Source organism: Elephantulus edwardii, unplaced genomic scaffold (genome assembly GCF_000299155.1).
Source record: "Elephantulus edwardii isolate Elephantulus edwardi_28Jun2011 unplaced genomic scaffold, EleEdw1.0 scaffold00288, whole genome shotgun sequence".
Classification (NCBI taxonomy): Eukaryota; Metazoa; Chordata; class Mammalia; order Macroscelidea; family Macroscelididae; genus Elephantulus; species Elephantulus edwardii.
The window spans coordinates 1,658,375-1,674,369 of record NW_006400038.1 but is presented as its reverse complement, the minus strand read 5'-3'; the positions used below and the strand labels follow the sequence as shown (position 1 = coordinate 1,674,369).

At 40.5% G+C, this 15,995-nt stretch overlaps 1 protein-coding gene across 1 annotated transcript in view; it reads right to left on the bottom strand.

Annotated features, from left to right (window-relative positions):
* The window catches only part of SLC6A11 (solute carrier family 6 (neurotransmitter transporter), member 11), a 229,931-nt gene that overhangs the window by 19,767 nt on the left and 194,169 nt on the right, over positions 1-15,995 (bottom strand). The window contains exon 8 of the mRNA XM_006900542.1: positions 10,864-10,988. Coding sequence (XP_006900604.1) covers positions 10,864-10,988 — 125 coding nt within the window. The remainder of the gene's footprint in view (positions 1-10,863; positions 10,989-15,995) is intronic.

Sequence of the window (15,995 nt, the reverse complement as noted above, 5' to 3'; positions counted from 1 at the left end):
GATGCTGCTATGAACATAGGTGTACATATCGCCACTCATGTCTCAGTTCTGATTTCCTTAGCGTGTAGCCTATGGCATACATAGACTTGCACATGCAGCCAGTAATTTACAACCAGGAAAGGATGAAGTTGACAGATGGGATCTTCTAAGAACCAAGTCCCTGTGTGTATAAAACCTTCTTCAGGAGGGAGAAAAGAAAGCTTGCAGACTGAGATAAAACATTTGGCAAAGATATTTCAGACAAGGGTCTCAAAGCTAAAGTTTACAGAATACTACAGGGCAATACTGATTGCCCAATAAATGGAAAAAAGACATGCAAAGACTCTTCACAAAGGAAGATATTTGGATCATCAATAGACATAAGAAGAAATGCTTAAAAACACTAGTAATTAGAGACATACAAATCAAAACAGCCATAAGATACCATCTCACTCAGTAGCAAAGTTTAACAGGACAGTAAGAAAAAAAAAGTTGGAGAGGATGTGGAGAGATTGGAGTTCTCAAGTACTGTGAATGGGACTGTAAAATGGTACAATCACTGTGGAAGGTAGTCTGATGTTTCCTCAAAAATCAGAGTATAGAAATCCCATATGACCCAGCTATTGCACTCCAAGGTTGTTGATTTTTTGGGGGTTAATTTTGTCACTTACTACTATAGTGAACTCTTTTTATTTATTGCTTGAGTAAGTTTATCATCATATTGCCAGGATTTTTTTTCAGATATACTATCACATGAAATAAGGACACTTTTCCCCCTTATCTTTTTAATGCCTTTCGTTGATCGTCTCTCCCTACAATTACACTGGTTAGTACTGCTAATAGAAAAAAGAGATACTGGATATCCTTACCTAGTTATAGAAGAATGTCTATTTGTGCTTTATTGACTATACAAAGGCATTTGATTGGGTGGAACATAATAAACTCTGGGTAATGATAAGAAGAATGGGAATCTCAGAACATTTAATTATGCTCATATAAAACCTACATCTGAATGGAGCAAAGAAACACTGCATGGTTTAACATCAAGAAAGGAGTATCTCAAGGGTATATACCTTCTCCATCCTATTAGTATGTATGCTGAACAAATCACTTGAGCATCTGTACTCTATGAAGATGAATGTAGCATCAGGAAACGAGGAAGACTGATCAACAACTTGCACTATGCAGAAAACATGACTTTGCTTGTTGAAAGTGAGGAGACTTGAAATACTTGCTACAGAAGACTACAACCTTCAATATGGACTACATCTCAACATTAAGAAGACAAAAGTTCTCACTACCAGGCTGATAATCAACATCATAATAGATGGAGAAGAGATTGGAATTGTCAATGATTTTGTTTTACTAGGATCCAACAATCAACATCTTTGGGACCAGCACTCAAGAAATCAAAAGACATGTTGCAATGGGAAAGTTGGCTGTCAGAGACCTCTCCAAAGTACTGAGGGGCAATGATGACAGCCTAAAGACTAAGGTGTGCCTGATTCAGACTGAGAGCTTGACAATGAATAAGGATGACAGAAGTTGAGTTGTGGTATTGAAGAAGTGTACTGAATATCCCACAAATTGTAAAAAAACAAACTGATATATCTTAGAGAAAGTATGGCTGGAGAACTCCTTGGAGGCAAGGATAGTGAATGTCTCACATAATTTGAGTATATTGTTAGCAGGTGCTATTTTGTAGAAAGTGACATCAGGCTTGGAAAGGTGGAGGGTCAGTGAAACAGAAGAAGATTCTCAGTGAGATGGATTGATACAGTGACAGAAGCAATTTATGTCACTATGTCAGAGCTAATGAGGATGGCACAAGACAAGACAAGGTTCAGATCTGTTGTTCACAGAAACACTATGAGTTGTACTTGACTTGATGGCACATTATAACAACAACAATTTTATGGAAATGCCCTTAGTATTTTCCCCATCACGTATGATACTGCCTTAAGATAGTGTGAAAGAGTGTGCGTGTGTGTATGCGTGTGTGAATGCACAAAAGTGTGTGTTTTAAAAAATCACTCTCAGGGAAAGACATATAAGGAGAGATGCACAGGGAGTGACATGGAAGGAGTGAGCAGGACAGTAGGAATTTAAGTGAGAACTATCATTAAAAACAATTCATTTGGGACTGATGTGGCAGTGCAGGGACTGATACAGACAGTAGGAATTTTAGTTAGAGCTTTTATTAAAAAAATTTTTTGGGGAGTTGCCAACCCCAGAGGAAACTGCCAGCTGAGCCCTGGCTTGAAGATGCCATCTGAGCCCCTGTGGGACCCACCCACCAGGAGCAAGCAGCTGGAACCTAGTGCGGCCTGGAGACAGGTCTGAGAGCTGAAATTTGAACTACACACAGGCCAGCTGAGTCCCAGCCAGAAGCCACCAGCCAAGCTGTCATGGGACCTACCCACCAGGAGCAAGCAGGATAGTGGGGAAACAGAGTGAGGTACTTAGGGGGGATCACAGCTGACTGCTGGACCAATTGTGGGACCCCATCATCTTAACCAGGAAGGAGCAATATAGCTGGAGCTTGACTGGGGTGGCAGACCCAGTTCTCGAGGGGAGAACCAAGGCTTCCTGCTCTTCTATTCAGGTCTCCCCTGTACCCCCTCTGTTATGCATCTGCGTGCGTACCACCCCCCCATGCCCTGTTCCTGCTTGCCTATGTGTGCATCTGTGCTTACAACCACACTACGTGAATCCTCTTGAGTGCCTGCCCAACCTTCCTCTGGAGCAGTGATAACAGATCAAGAACCAGCTATCGCCTCAGGCACAAAAATCTATACCACAGTAATGTCCTGAAAGAAGCATACTACCTCACTCCCAACACAAGCATAAAGCAAGATATCACCCAAAAAAAGTGACACAGTAGCAATGGATTTTCTGAAGCCAGAAAGTCTGATGGAACTTTCTGACACAGAATTCAAAAGAATAATGATTGAGTATTTTCAATGGGTGAAAAACAAACTTGAAGAATTACAGGACACTGCAAGCAAAAATCAGGAAGAGCTTAAAAAAACTATACAGAACAATGCAGATAAAACTAACAAAGCATTAAAGGAACTGGAAAAACAAGAAACTATGATCCAAAATATAAGGTCCAAAGTTTCAGATGCTGTAAACGTGATGGAGGCACACATGAACAGAGTTGAAGAGATGGAACACAGAAACAGTGAAATAGAAGATAGAATTGTCACCACTGATGTGCTATAGCAAAAAGCAGAATCAAAAAAGAAGGAAAAATAAGAAAACCTAAGAATAATGTAGTACACCATCAAGAGAAATAACATGAGCATCATAAGAATCACAGAATAGGAAGAAGCAAGTAAAGGCACAGAAAAAGTTGTGGAAGAAAAACTTCACAGGCATAATGAAGAATGAGAGAATATATATTCAAGATATTGAGCAAATACCATACTGGATAGACCACAAAAGAAAAACACCAAGGCATGTCATAGTCAAATTTGCCAGAACCAAAGATAAGGAGAGAATTCTGAAAGCGCTAGGGAGAACCAGAAAGTAATAAGGAAGAGCAGATAAGATTAAGCGCTGATTTCTTAGCAGAAACCATGTGAGCAAGAAGAAAGTGGAATGACATATTGAACACTCAAAGAATACAACTATCAACCAAGAATACTATTGTTTGCAAGAATAAATGAATGAAAATCCAAAATCTCTGTAAATGTTCATTAAAATTAATTTTTTTTAAAAAGGGAAAAAAGAATACTATTGTTGTTGTTGTTATGTGTCGTCAAGTCATTTGTGACTCATAGTGACCCTATGTAAAACAGCTCTAAACTCTGCTCTGTCCTGTGCCAATTGTACTGTCTCTGACACATCCATCCCGGTTACCCCAGTCACTGAATCAATCCACCTCATAGAGGGCCTTCTTCTCCGGCACTGTCCCTCCACCCTCCCAAGCATGATGTCCCTCTCCAAGGGCCAGTCCCTCCTCACAACATATCCAAAGCATGTCAGACGGAGCCTCAGAATCCTTGCTTCCAAGGAGCCGCCCAGTTTAACTCTACCCAGGATGAATGTGTTTGTTTTCCTAGCAGTCCATAGTACCCTTAACACTCTTCTACAGCACGACAGCTCAAAGGCATCAGTTCTCCTATCCTTCCTAGTCATTGTCCAACTATCTGATGCATAACAAATGACTGCAAGGACCATGGCCTGTATCAGATGCACCTTAGTTTCCAGAGAGACACCATTGCTCTTCAGTACTTTGGAGAGGTCCCTAACAGCAGACTCTCCCATAGCAATATGTCTTTTAATTTCCTGGCTGCTGTTGTCAAGAGTGTTGACTGTGGAGCCAAGCAAACTAAAGCTGTGAACAATCTCAATCTCTTCACCATCCATCCTGATGCTGCCAATTGTTCCAGTGGTGAGAATCTTTGTCTTCTTGACATTGATCTTCAATCCATATTGGAGGCTGCAGTCCTTGACTCTCTGCAGCAAACGTTTCAGGTTCTCCTCAGTTTCAGCAAGCAAGGTTGTGTCATCTTCATAATGCAGATTATTTGCAGATCTTCCACCAATCCTGACACCACATTTCTCCTCATAGAGCCCAGCATCCTGGATAATCTGTTCTGCATACAAGTTGAAAAGGTATGGAGACAGGACACATCCCTGGTGTATATCCTTCCCAATTTTGAACCATGCAGTGTTTCCTTGCTCTGTTCTGATGACTGCCTCTTAGTCCAAGTATAGGTTTTGCATAAGTACAATCAAATGTTCTGGGATTCCCATTCTTCTCAGAGTCAGCCACAGTTTGTTATAATCCACGCAGCCAAATGCCTTTGCATCATCAATGAAACACAGATAGACATTTCTCTGGTATTCCCTGCTTTCAGCTAAGACCCATCTAACATCAGCTACAATGTCCTTAGTACCATGACCCCTTCTAAACCCAGCCTGGACTTCTGACAGTTTTCTGTTCATTCGTTTTTGTCCAGTTTTTGTTCTAGTGCTGTTCCAGTCGTTTTTGGATTATCGTCAATAGAATCTTGCTTGCATGTGAAATCGATGATATTGTTCTATAGTTTCCACACTCTTTTGGGTCACCCTTCTTTGGGATGGGAACAAATTTAATCTGGTTACCACGTCAGTACATCTCCTCTAGGGTCTTCCCCTCTTGTGCTGCCCCTCCACCCTTCCAAGCATGATATCCTTCTCCAAGGACAAAACATCAAGAACTATAGCCTTCAATATGGCTTGAAACTCAACATCAAGAAAACAAATTCTCTCTACTGGACCTGCTTCATGATGCATCGATGGAGAAGAGATTAAGATTGTTGATAACTTCAGCTTGCTTGGTTCCACAATCAACACTCTTGGGACAAGCAGTCAGGAAATCAAAAGACAAACTATATTGCAATTGAAGTCAGTACTCTCCAGAGTGCTGAAGAGCAAAGATGTTAGTCTTCAGACTAAGATGTGCGTGGCCCAGGCTATGCATCAGAGATCTGGACAATGACTATAAATGACAGAAGAAGCCTTTGGGTTGTGGTGCTGGAGAAGAGTATTAAACATACCATGGTCTGCTAAGAGAACTATCAGATCCGTCCTGGAGAAGGTGAAACCAATTTGCTCCCTAAAGGCAAGGATTTTGAAGCTCCGCGTTACATACTTTGGGCATGTGGCCAAATCCATTACAGCTTAGTTTATTCTAATTCATAGTAACCCAGAGCAGAACTGCTCCATAATTTCCTTGGCTGCAGTATTTACAAAAGCACATCATCAGATCTTTTCTATGCTGGGCTGTAGGATATATTTGAACTGCCAACCACTGAGTTAGAAGACAAATGCAAAATGTCTGCGCTACTCAGGTACCTATCAATCTCAATATTCAAAATATTCAGCTCACGGCTGCTGGATGGATTCCCACTCACTGTGACTCTCCATTAGATCTCCAAGGCTGTAAATCTTTATGGGAGGGAATAATCTAATTTTTCTTCTGCTCACAAAATGGGAAAATATTGACTTAATTTGTTGTTTGTTATGTGCTGTCGGGTTGCTTGTGAATCATGGCAACCCTATATACAACAGCTCTGGACCTGCTCTATTTTGTGCCAACCTTATTGACACACCTAACCTCATTATCGCAGTCACTGAGTCAGTCCATCTCTTTGAGGTTCTTTCTCTCTTGCATTGTTCCTCCTTGCAACATGCCTGAAGTATGTTGGATGAAGCTTCAGAATCCTTGCCTTCAAGGAACACCCCAGTTTCACCCTTTCCAAGACAAACCTATTTGTTCTCCTGTCTGTGGTATATTTAATACTCTTCTCCAGCACCACAACTCAAAGGAATCAGTCTTCCGTCTATTATCCCTAGTCATTGTCCAGCTTTCAGAGGCACAGGAAGTAATTGGGAAGATTATGACCTGGATCAGGTGAACCTTAGTCTCCAGACTGACATCGTTGCTCTTCAGTACTTTGGAGAGGTCCCTAACAGCAGACTTTCCCTATGCAATTTGTCTTTTAATTTCCTGGCTGCTGGTACCAAGAGTGTTGATTGTAGAGTCAAGCAAACTAAAGCTGTTAATCTCAATCTCTTCACCATCTATCATGCTGCTGCCAACTGGCCCAGTGGTGAGAATTTTTGTTTTCTTGATGTTGAGCTTTAATCCATATTGAAGGCTGCAGTCCTTGACTTTTACAGCAAGTGCTTCAGGCCCTCCTTAGTTTCAGCAAGCAAGGCTATGTCATCTGCATAACGCAGGTTGTCGATGACCCAGTTATGACTCAATTACATTCTTTAAAAAGGCATATGTTTAAAAATCAAAGTTCACTAGAATTTACCAGGGATGGGCGAGTGTGGTGAAAAAATTAAAAGCTGAGTTTTATAGAAGATTATTGTAACTGTTGTCAATAAATTGTATATTTGTTTTCTTAAAAAAAGAAGATATTATCAGATAGATTAAAAAGTGGAATCAAATATAAGTTGGGGAAAAGAGACATTTCAAATTTCAAGATACAACAGATCCACAGTAAGAAAATATAAAAAGTTACATCATGCAAATAATAGTCATAAGATGCTGGGATAGCTATATTACTATCAGATAAAGAATATTCCAATTCAAAGCATTGTATATAAAAAGAAACACTTTCAAAACAACTATGAGACCCATCTCACACCAGTAAGAATAGCAAAATTCAACAGAGCAGCAAACAACAAATGCTGGCCAAACTGTGGAGAAAATGGAACCCTTATTCACTGTTGGTGGGAGTGTAAAATGCTGCTACCACTATGGAAGGCAGTATGGTGCTTTCTCAAAAGGTTGCAAACAGAAATCCCACTTGACCCAGCAATTCCACTATTGGGAATATACTCCAAAGAAACCATAACCACCATCCAAGCAGATATATGCACACCCATGTTTATAGTGGCTTTGTTCACAATAGCAAAGAGTTGGAAATAACCCAAGTTCCCATCAACAAACTAATGGATAGAGAAGCCGTGGTATATTCAAACAATGGAATACTATGCTGCATTGAAAAGCAAGGAACTCATGAAATACACAAGATGGGTGACCCTGGAGGACATTATGTTGAATGAAATATCACAGTCACAAAAAGACAAATACTGCATAGTGCCACTGTTGTAAAATGGGACTGACACTGGGATTGGGGGGGGACCTAATAAAAGAGGGAATAAATAATGTATACTGATTTGAAAAACATGATGGAGAGGACTGTTTAAAAGGAATATATGATTAGGTATTATTTTCATGACAAGATTCCAGAAAAAGAAATTCATAGTAAAGTGGACTGTGGACTGTGGGGTGGGGGGGTGGAGATCATATAACAATGAAAGAATTATTTTTCTTTTCAAAGAGAAAAGCAAAGTTGGGAGGAAGAGTGGGCAACAATGAATGAATGAGAAAAAAATCAAATGGGAAGAATATGCTATAAAAAACTTTAAAAAAGTCATGCGATACAGTTTATCTCAAAATAAATGTTTTAATAATGAGAAAAAAGAGAAACACTTTCTAATGATAGATAATAGGGGCAAACTTGCTGGAAAGACACAATGTCAAGTGTGTTTGCACCTTCTCACAAATTTATAATGTATGGAACAAAAATGACAGAACAAAAGGAGATAATATGATCAATGCACAGTTAAAGCAGAAACTGTGTACCACTCCTCATTAACTGATAGTAGGACTTGACATAAAACTTCAGCAGGGACATATATATCTGAGCAGCACTACTGGCTCAATTGACTTGATTGACATTGCTAAAACAACTACAGAGTGTGCATTAGTTTCAGATATAAAAGCACCATCCACCAGGATAAACCATATACTAGTCTGATTCAGGCCATAATCTTTCTGATCACTTACTATGCATCTGAGAGCTAGACAACAAATATGGATGACAGAAAAAGAATTGATGCCTTTGAGCTGTGGTGTTCGAGAAGAGCACTGAACATCCCATGTGTGGCCAAGAGAACAGCTATGTCTTGGACAGGGTGCAGCCGGCGTGCTTATTGGAGGTAAGAATGATGAGGCTTTGCCTCATATACTTTGGCCATGTTGCTAAGAGGTGCTATTCCTTGGAATAGCATGGTTTTGGGAAGGGTGTAAAGGAGAGGAAGACTCTCAACCAGGTGGATTAACACAGTGACTGCTGCAATGGGCTCTTGTGTGTTAGGAAGTGTGAGGATGGTGCCGGTTAGATGCTATGAGCCGTACTCGACTTGATGGCACCTAACAACAACAGGTTTTAAATAAGTTTCAAAAGATTGAAATATTACAGAATATATTCTCAAGTTGCCATATATTAAATAAGGAGTTTGTTAGAAAAGATACCCAGGAAGTTGCAAAACAACTATGAATTGTTATTGTTATGCGCTATCAAGTCATTTGTGACTCATTAATTAAGTACCAAATACATTTAAGTACCTCAGGAATCAAAGAAGAAATATTTCAAACTGTTAGGCAATGAAACCATAACTAGCAAAAATCAAGATGCAACTAAAGTAGTGCTTACAAATTTCAAACTTTAAATACTTAAAGTCAAAGATCTACATTTCTATCTTAAGAAGCTAGAAAAAGCAGCACATAAAACCTAAGGTAAGTAGAAAAGAAATGGCAAAGGTAAAATAAAAACAAAAGAAGATTTTAAAACCTTAACAATTGTTTCTTAAAAAATATTTTCAAGCTTTATAACTTGTATCAAGACTAATTGAAGTCCTGGTGACATAGTGTTGAACTAACTGAAAAGTCAGCAGGGTCAACACTCTGTGGAAGATTAAATCCCAGCTCTGTCCCTTCTAGATGATACACATCCATGAAGTTATCTGTCTGTGCTTCAGTCTTCTCAGTGTAAAATGAGGGCAGCAAAGAAGCACCTCAGAGGATGGCAGGGAGACCCATGAATGATGAATGAGATCGTTCCTGCCCCTGTCCAGTGTGGGCACTAGATGACAGAGTCCTGTCATACTGCCATTTTATGATCTAGTGCTGGACTCCTGGTTTTGGTAGAGACCGTCTCTACCTCTGACTGTACACAGTCAAGAGGATGACAGACCTTCCATGTGACAGGAAAGCTAGGTAGTCATTTTCCTATTGCAGTTTCCATACCCACTGACTGGGCAAACTCAGTGATATGAGAGATGTCTCCTTGCTTATGCTAGCAGTCACTCCTGGACCAGAATTGTCACTACAGCAGGGCATCCTCAATGTTGTTTTGAGACTGTCATAATGGATGAGAGGTACTCCTTGCACTAACCAAGGAGGTTGTTGTTGTTGTATGCTTTCAAGTCAGAATTGACCCATAGCTGACCCACCAACAGGTTTTCAGAGCAGTTAACTGCATAGGAGGAGATTGCCCATCCTTCTCTCGTGGAGCAGCTGACAGATCTGAACTGCATTCCTTTGGGATTCAGTGCAGCTTCTTACAAGTAGGCCGCCCAAGCTCCCTATGGAAGCCACAATGGTGTGGTTTTCTTATTTCTGTACACATAAGCCAGCACTCTTAGTCACTAGGGATACAGGAAAACCAGTCCCAGCCCTCAGAAATGGGCCCAACCAGGATGCTTCACTCCTCCTATTTCTCATGACAAACTATCTTACTAGATGTTTTCTTGTAGTACAAAATTCTATTTATAATTATCTGAGCCTAGACTTATCCATTCAATATGTAAAAATCAAAGCTTTTTAAACTTTTAAAAATATTCTGAATGTTAATATATCTTTCCTTTTCCAGAATTCAAGTACCCGCTATAGCAATAAGATTCGTCACTAGTTTGCATGCTCACTTTGGTGACTAATGGTCCACCTTGGTGTCAGTACAAATGCATGCTAGGCTGCACATAATGCTGCCACACTCATGCTGACCCTAGGGCAGGACCAGCAGAGGCTCACCCCTGTGGCAGGAGGCAAGAGGCAGGAGAGACATCACAAGAAGTGAAAGCTCAGCAGAGTAAGTCTGGGACACATGTGGGGAGGGAAGACAGGAGGCTATGCTGCTGTGCCAATGGAGATGCCATCTGAGAAACCCATGCTGAGATTTGGGCTAAAATCTCACCCGGCAGGACAGAGACTGGAACAGGGGCCAAGAGTAGTGGCTGTGAGGCAGGTGCAAGGTTCCTGCGGTCACCAAGGAAACAACACTGGTACAGATGGTGGGTAGATGGGGAGCTGGAGGGAAGGAGAATCTGTAGGGGTGGAGATGCTGTTCATTCAGGGTTTGGGAAGTGTCAAAGTTTCTCTCCCAGATAATTCCCAGGTTCCTACTTTATGAATGGAGCTACTTCCTTGCACATAAATCAAGAATGAGGGGGAACCTTACTTTCATTATGATCATTCTTTAAGGTCTTGCCCTTTTCCCTGCTTTTTCATATCCCCATCCTTGGCAAACTTACCTGACTCTGCCACCTCGGCAATGGGTACGCCCTGTTCATATGCCATAAAGCCGAGGACGGAGAAGATGGCAAAGCCGGCCACGAAGCTGGTGCCACTGTTGAGACAGCACAGCATGATGCAGTCCCTGTGGGAAGCATGGACAGGGCCTGGGTCAGCAGGGCAAAGGTGTACGGGCCCCAGCACCCTTTCATGTGCACCATGCTGCCTAGGAGGTGGCAGGGAGCCAGCAGGCAGCACCATGTTCCCGAAGAGGCTGGAGGCTGAGAGAGGCTACGTGTTCACACAGCCTCTCCTGTATTCTAGAACACAAGACAGGCCACAGAGACCAAAAGCATGGAGATTGGGTGCGAAGGAAGGGAAGCTGGGAAACTACAGGCAAAGTAACACTGCCCTAAATCCCTAGAAAGACAGCAAAGGAGAGAGCAGCTCATATTCTTGGGAGGTGAAAGCATGTTAGAATTGGTGGTCTATCAATCAGGGAGCACTAGCTGGCTGCACACCCTGCTATTAACTTCTCTCCAAATTAACCTCATGTTAATAACATGACCCTATTTTGATATAGGGAGCTTTGGCGACATAGTGGTAAGGAGTTGCACTGTCAACCTAAAGGCACGTAGTTCGAATTCAGCAGTTGCTCTTTGGAAGAAAGATGGGCAATTTCATGCTGTGCAATTTACTGCCTATAAAAATCCACTGGAGGGTCAGCTATGGGTTGGTTCCAACTTGGTACTTAACAATAATTTGGATACAGTGTGTTTCTTTCTTAAACCTACTAATTTCTGAGTTATAAGAGAATTACAACACACACACATACACACACACAAGCACAAAGGGAGACAAACACCATGTGAAAATCCCACATAACCCAAACAGTACCAAGGAATGTAACAACAAGAAATGACCATCTCCTGGATGTGATGCCCTAATCTTGAACTCTAACTTTCCAAACTGAGAACTTCTTGTTCCTTTAACTCTGCCCAGCTGTGGTACCTTTTGTTCTGACATCATTGAGAAATTAAGGGGGACCCCTGAAGCTCTTTGCAGCCTTGGGGAGTCAGGCTGGATAGCTGTGTCAACTCTGGCCAAGCTGCTCAACCTGAATGCCCTCTCCTAGGCTTCACTGCTCTCCTGTGCCTTGGAAGCAGCCGATCAGGATTCTGACCACTTCAGCGAGAAATCTGTCAGTGGAGGGAGTGTCACCAACTCTAGACAAAGTCTCACCAGGATATGAGGGAAACCAGTTAAGACGAGGAGAAATCAGACTACAGACAAAGGGGCTTGGGCAAGATGGAGACATCATGCTCACTCCTAGCTCTCTCTTCCTACAGCTATTGTGTTGTTATGGCTGTTATATGCTGTGAAATCAACTGTGACTCATCATAACCTCATAAACAACACAGCTGTATCTTGCTCTACTTTTTATTTTATTTCTTTTTAAAACATTTTTTAAATTTTAATTTTTATTTTAACAAAATTTAAAGAAAAGTTGCATTTTCAGTCATTCATTGTTCATTTTTCTCCTTTCCCCTTCCCCAGTCCACTTTCTTTTTAAATATTTATTCATTGTTGCATCATTTCCTCCCTTCCCAGAGTTCCTCTCCCCTGTCTGTAGTCCTCTTTGCAATGTACCTCTTATTCTGGACTGTTGTCTTACATATAATGCCTAATCATATATTCCTTTTAAACAGTTCTCTCCCTTACCTGTTCCAATGCAGTGTTCATTATCTATCCACTCTTTTCCTATTCTCCTCCCAGCCTCATCTGTCGGTCCTGGCATTTCACTCAGCATTACATCCTCCAGGGTCACTCATGTTGTGTAATGTTTTACATGTTCATTATTTTTTTGGTGCAACCTGGCCCTATTCTGTGTCATCCTCATCATCTCTAATACAACTGAGATTTTTGTTATAGTCACCATGTCAATTCACCTTGTTGAAGGCCTTCCTCTCTTACATTGCACCTTCACTTTTCCAAGCATGATGTCATCCTCCAAGTAGAAGGCCCTCTTAACAGCATGCTCAAAGTATGTGTGATGAAGCCTCACTATCCTTACCTCTAAAGAGGCCTCTGGTTGCACTTCTGTCAAGATATACTTATTTGTTATTTTGACAGTCTATGAGATAGTGAGCATTCTTATCCAACACCACAATTCAACAGCATCCATTCTTCTTCTGTCTTCCTTAGTTGTCCAACTTTCAGATGCATAGCAAGTAAATAAAAAGACTGTGGCCTGGATCAGGCATGCCTTAGTTTTTATACGGATGTTCTTAGTTTTCAGCACTTTGGAGAAGTCCCTGACACCAGATTTTTCAAATGTGATGTTGTTATATACTGTAAGTCGGATCCAACCCATAGCTGAACCTCCAGTGGTTTTTTAGAGGTAATAAGTTTCACAGGAGGAGATTGTTTACCTTTTTCACATGGAGCAAATGACAGACTTGAACTATGCACCTCTGATTGGAAGCACAGCTTCTAACCACTAAGCCACCAGAGCTTCACCCAATGTAATATGCCTTTTTACTTCTTGATTACTAGTAACAAGGGTTCTGACTGTGAATCCAAGTAAGATGAAATCATTGACAATGTCAATTTTTCCCCATCTATCATGATCTTGTCTATTGGCCCAGTGGTGAGGATTTTGTGTTCTTGATGTTGGGATGTAACTCATATTGAAGTCTGTAGTCTACCTCGCAAGTGCTTGACGTCATCCTCATTTTCAACAAGTAAGGTTGTGCCATCGGCATAAGGTTATGGTTGGTGCATCTTCTGGTGATCCTGATGCTACATTTTCTTAATAAAGTCTGGCTTGTCATATGATTTTTTCAGTACACAGACTGAATAGGTAGGGAGAAAGGATATAGCCTCAACACACCTATCTCTTGCTTTTAAACCATGCAGTGTTGCCTTGCTCTGCTCAGACAACTGCCTCTTGGTCTAGGTCTAGGTTTCACATAAACACAATTGTGTTATTAGGTGTCATTACGTCAACTACAACTCACAGGAACACTATTAATAACAGACTGACTGTCACCCTCTTTTGTTCTATCCTCACCATCTCTGACATGCTTAGGTGTATTGTTACAGTCACAGTGTCAATCTATCTGGTTAAGGTCTTCCTCTCTTTCTCTACCATCCTTGCCTCTAAGGAGAATCCTGGTTGCACTTCTTCCAAGATAGATGTGTTTGCTTTTCAGTGACATAGTTGATGGTTTATTTAATACTTTTTTCTTATGCCACAATTCAAAGGCATCAATAAGTCTTCTCTCATCCTATTCACTGTTCAACTTTCAGATGAAAATATTTGTATCGGGCACATCTTTTAAACTTACATTGTTGCTCTTTAAGCACTTTACAGAAGTCCTTGACAGCAGGTTTCTCCAATGTGACACATCTTTTGATTTCTTGACTGCTGCTACCTTGGGTATTGATTGTGGGATCAAGTAAAATAAAATGACTGACAACTTCAATCTTCTCTCCATATATCATGCTGTTGCCTATTGGTCCAGTGGTAAGGAATTTTGATTTTTTTACGTGGAGATGTAATCCATATTGAAGGCTGTATCTTTGATCTTCTGCAGCAAGTGCTTCAAATCTTCTTTATTTTCAGCAAGTAAGGTTGTATCATCTGTATAACACAAGAGTTATGAAGAAGAGTTACTGAAGTTATTGAAAGAAGAGTCTTCCTTCAATCCTGATGCCTTATTCTTGTTCATGTAGTCTCAGCATACAGATTAAATATCTGTGGAGAAAGGATGTACATGTTTCCCAATAAACTATTCAGTGTTTCCTTGTTCTGTTCAGACACCAGCTTCTTAGTCTCTGAAGAGGTTTCACATGAGCACAATATTTTGGGATTCCCATTCTTCTCAATATTGTACGTAATGTGTTTAGATCAACAAATGCCTCTGAATGGTCAATAAAAAAAAACAAGCACCTTTCTGGTACAGTTGGCTTTCAGCCAAGATCTATCTAATAAGGACAAAAATAATCCTCATACATCAAAATCCAGCTTAAATCTCTGGCAGTTCCTTGTTGATGTGCTGCTTCCATTGTTTTTGAATAATCTTCAGCAAGATTTTACTTGCATGTGATATTAATAATATTTTTAAAAAATTTACAGATTCTGTTGGATCATCTTTCTGTGGAATGGGAACAAATGCCTCTTCCAGTCAGTTCACCAGGTAGCTCTTTTCCAAATATCCTGCCATGATCAGTGGGCATGACCAGGACTGCATCTGTTCATTGAAACACTTCAATTAGTATTTCATCAATTCCTGGAGCCTTACTTTTTGACAAAGTCTTCAGTGCAATTTGGACTTCTTCCTTCAGTACTATTGGTTCTTGATCATATCCTACTTTCTGAAACGATTCCATGTCAACCAATTCTTTTTGGTATAGTAATTGTGTATTCCTTTTTTTTAAAAAAAAAAAAACCCAACAATGCTTGCTGCATCATTCATGATTTTGACCATAGAATCCTTCAGTATTGCAACTCAAAGCTTGACTTTGTACATCAGTTCTTTTAGCTTGAGAAATGCTGAGCAGGTTATTTCCTTCTAGCTTTCTCCACAATTTCTTTATAATATTTTGCTTTGTTTTCTCACTCTTTGTTCATCTCTCTTACTTCAGCATTTACTCACTTTGTTTTGGCCTCTCTACATTCTTATGTAAGTTTCAGAGTATCATCTGAGATCCCTTTTGGTCCTTTCTTTTTCTCTCATCTTTATGATGACCTTTTGCTTTCTTCAGGGATGATACCCTTGATGTCATTCTACAACTCATCTGGTATTTGGTCATTAGTGTTCAATGTATCAAATTTATTCTTAAGATAGTTTTTAAATCCAACTGCAATAGATTCAAGGTAATATTTTGTTCCCTGTGCATTTGCTCCTATTTTTTTCATTTCCATTTGAATTTGCACAAAAATAATTGATAATCTGTTCCATGATGTTGTTGTTGTTGTTATGCGCCATTGAGTCGTTTGTGACTCATAGCGACCCTATGCACAACAGCCCTAAACCCTGCTCTATCCTGCGCCAACTACACTGCCTCTGACACACCCATCCCGATTACCCCAGTCACCAAGTAAATTCATCTCATAGAGGGTCTTCCCCTCCTGCGCCGTCCCTCC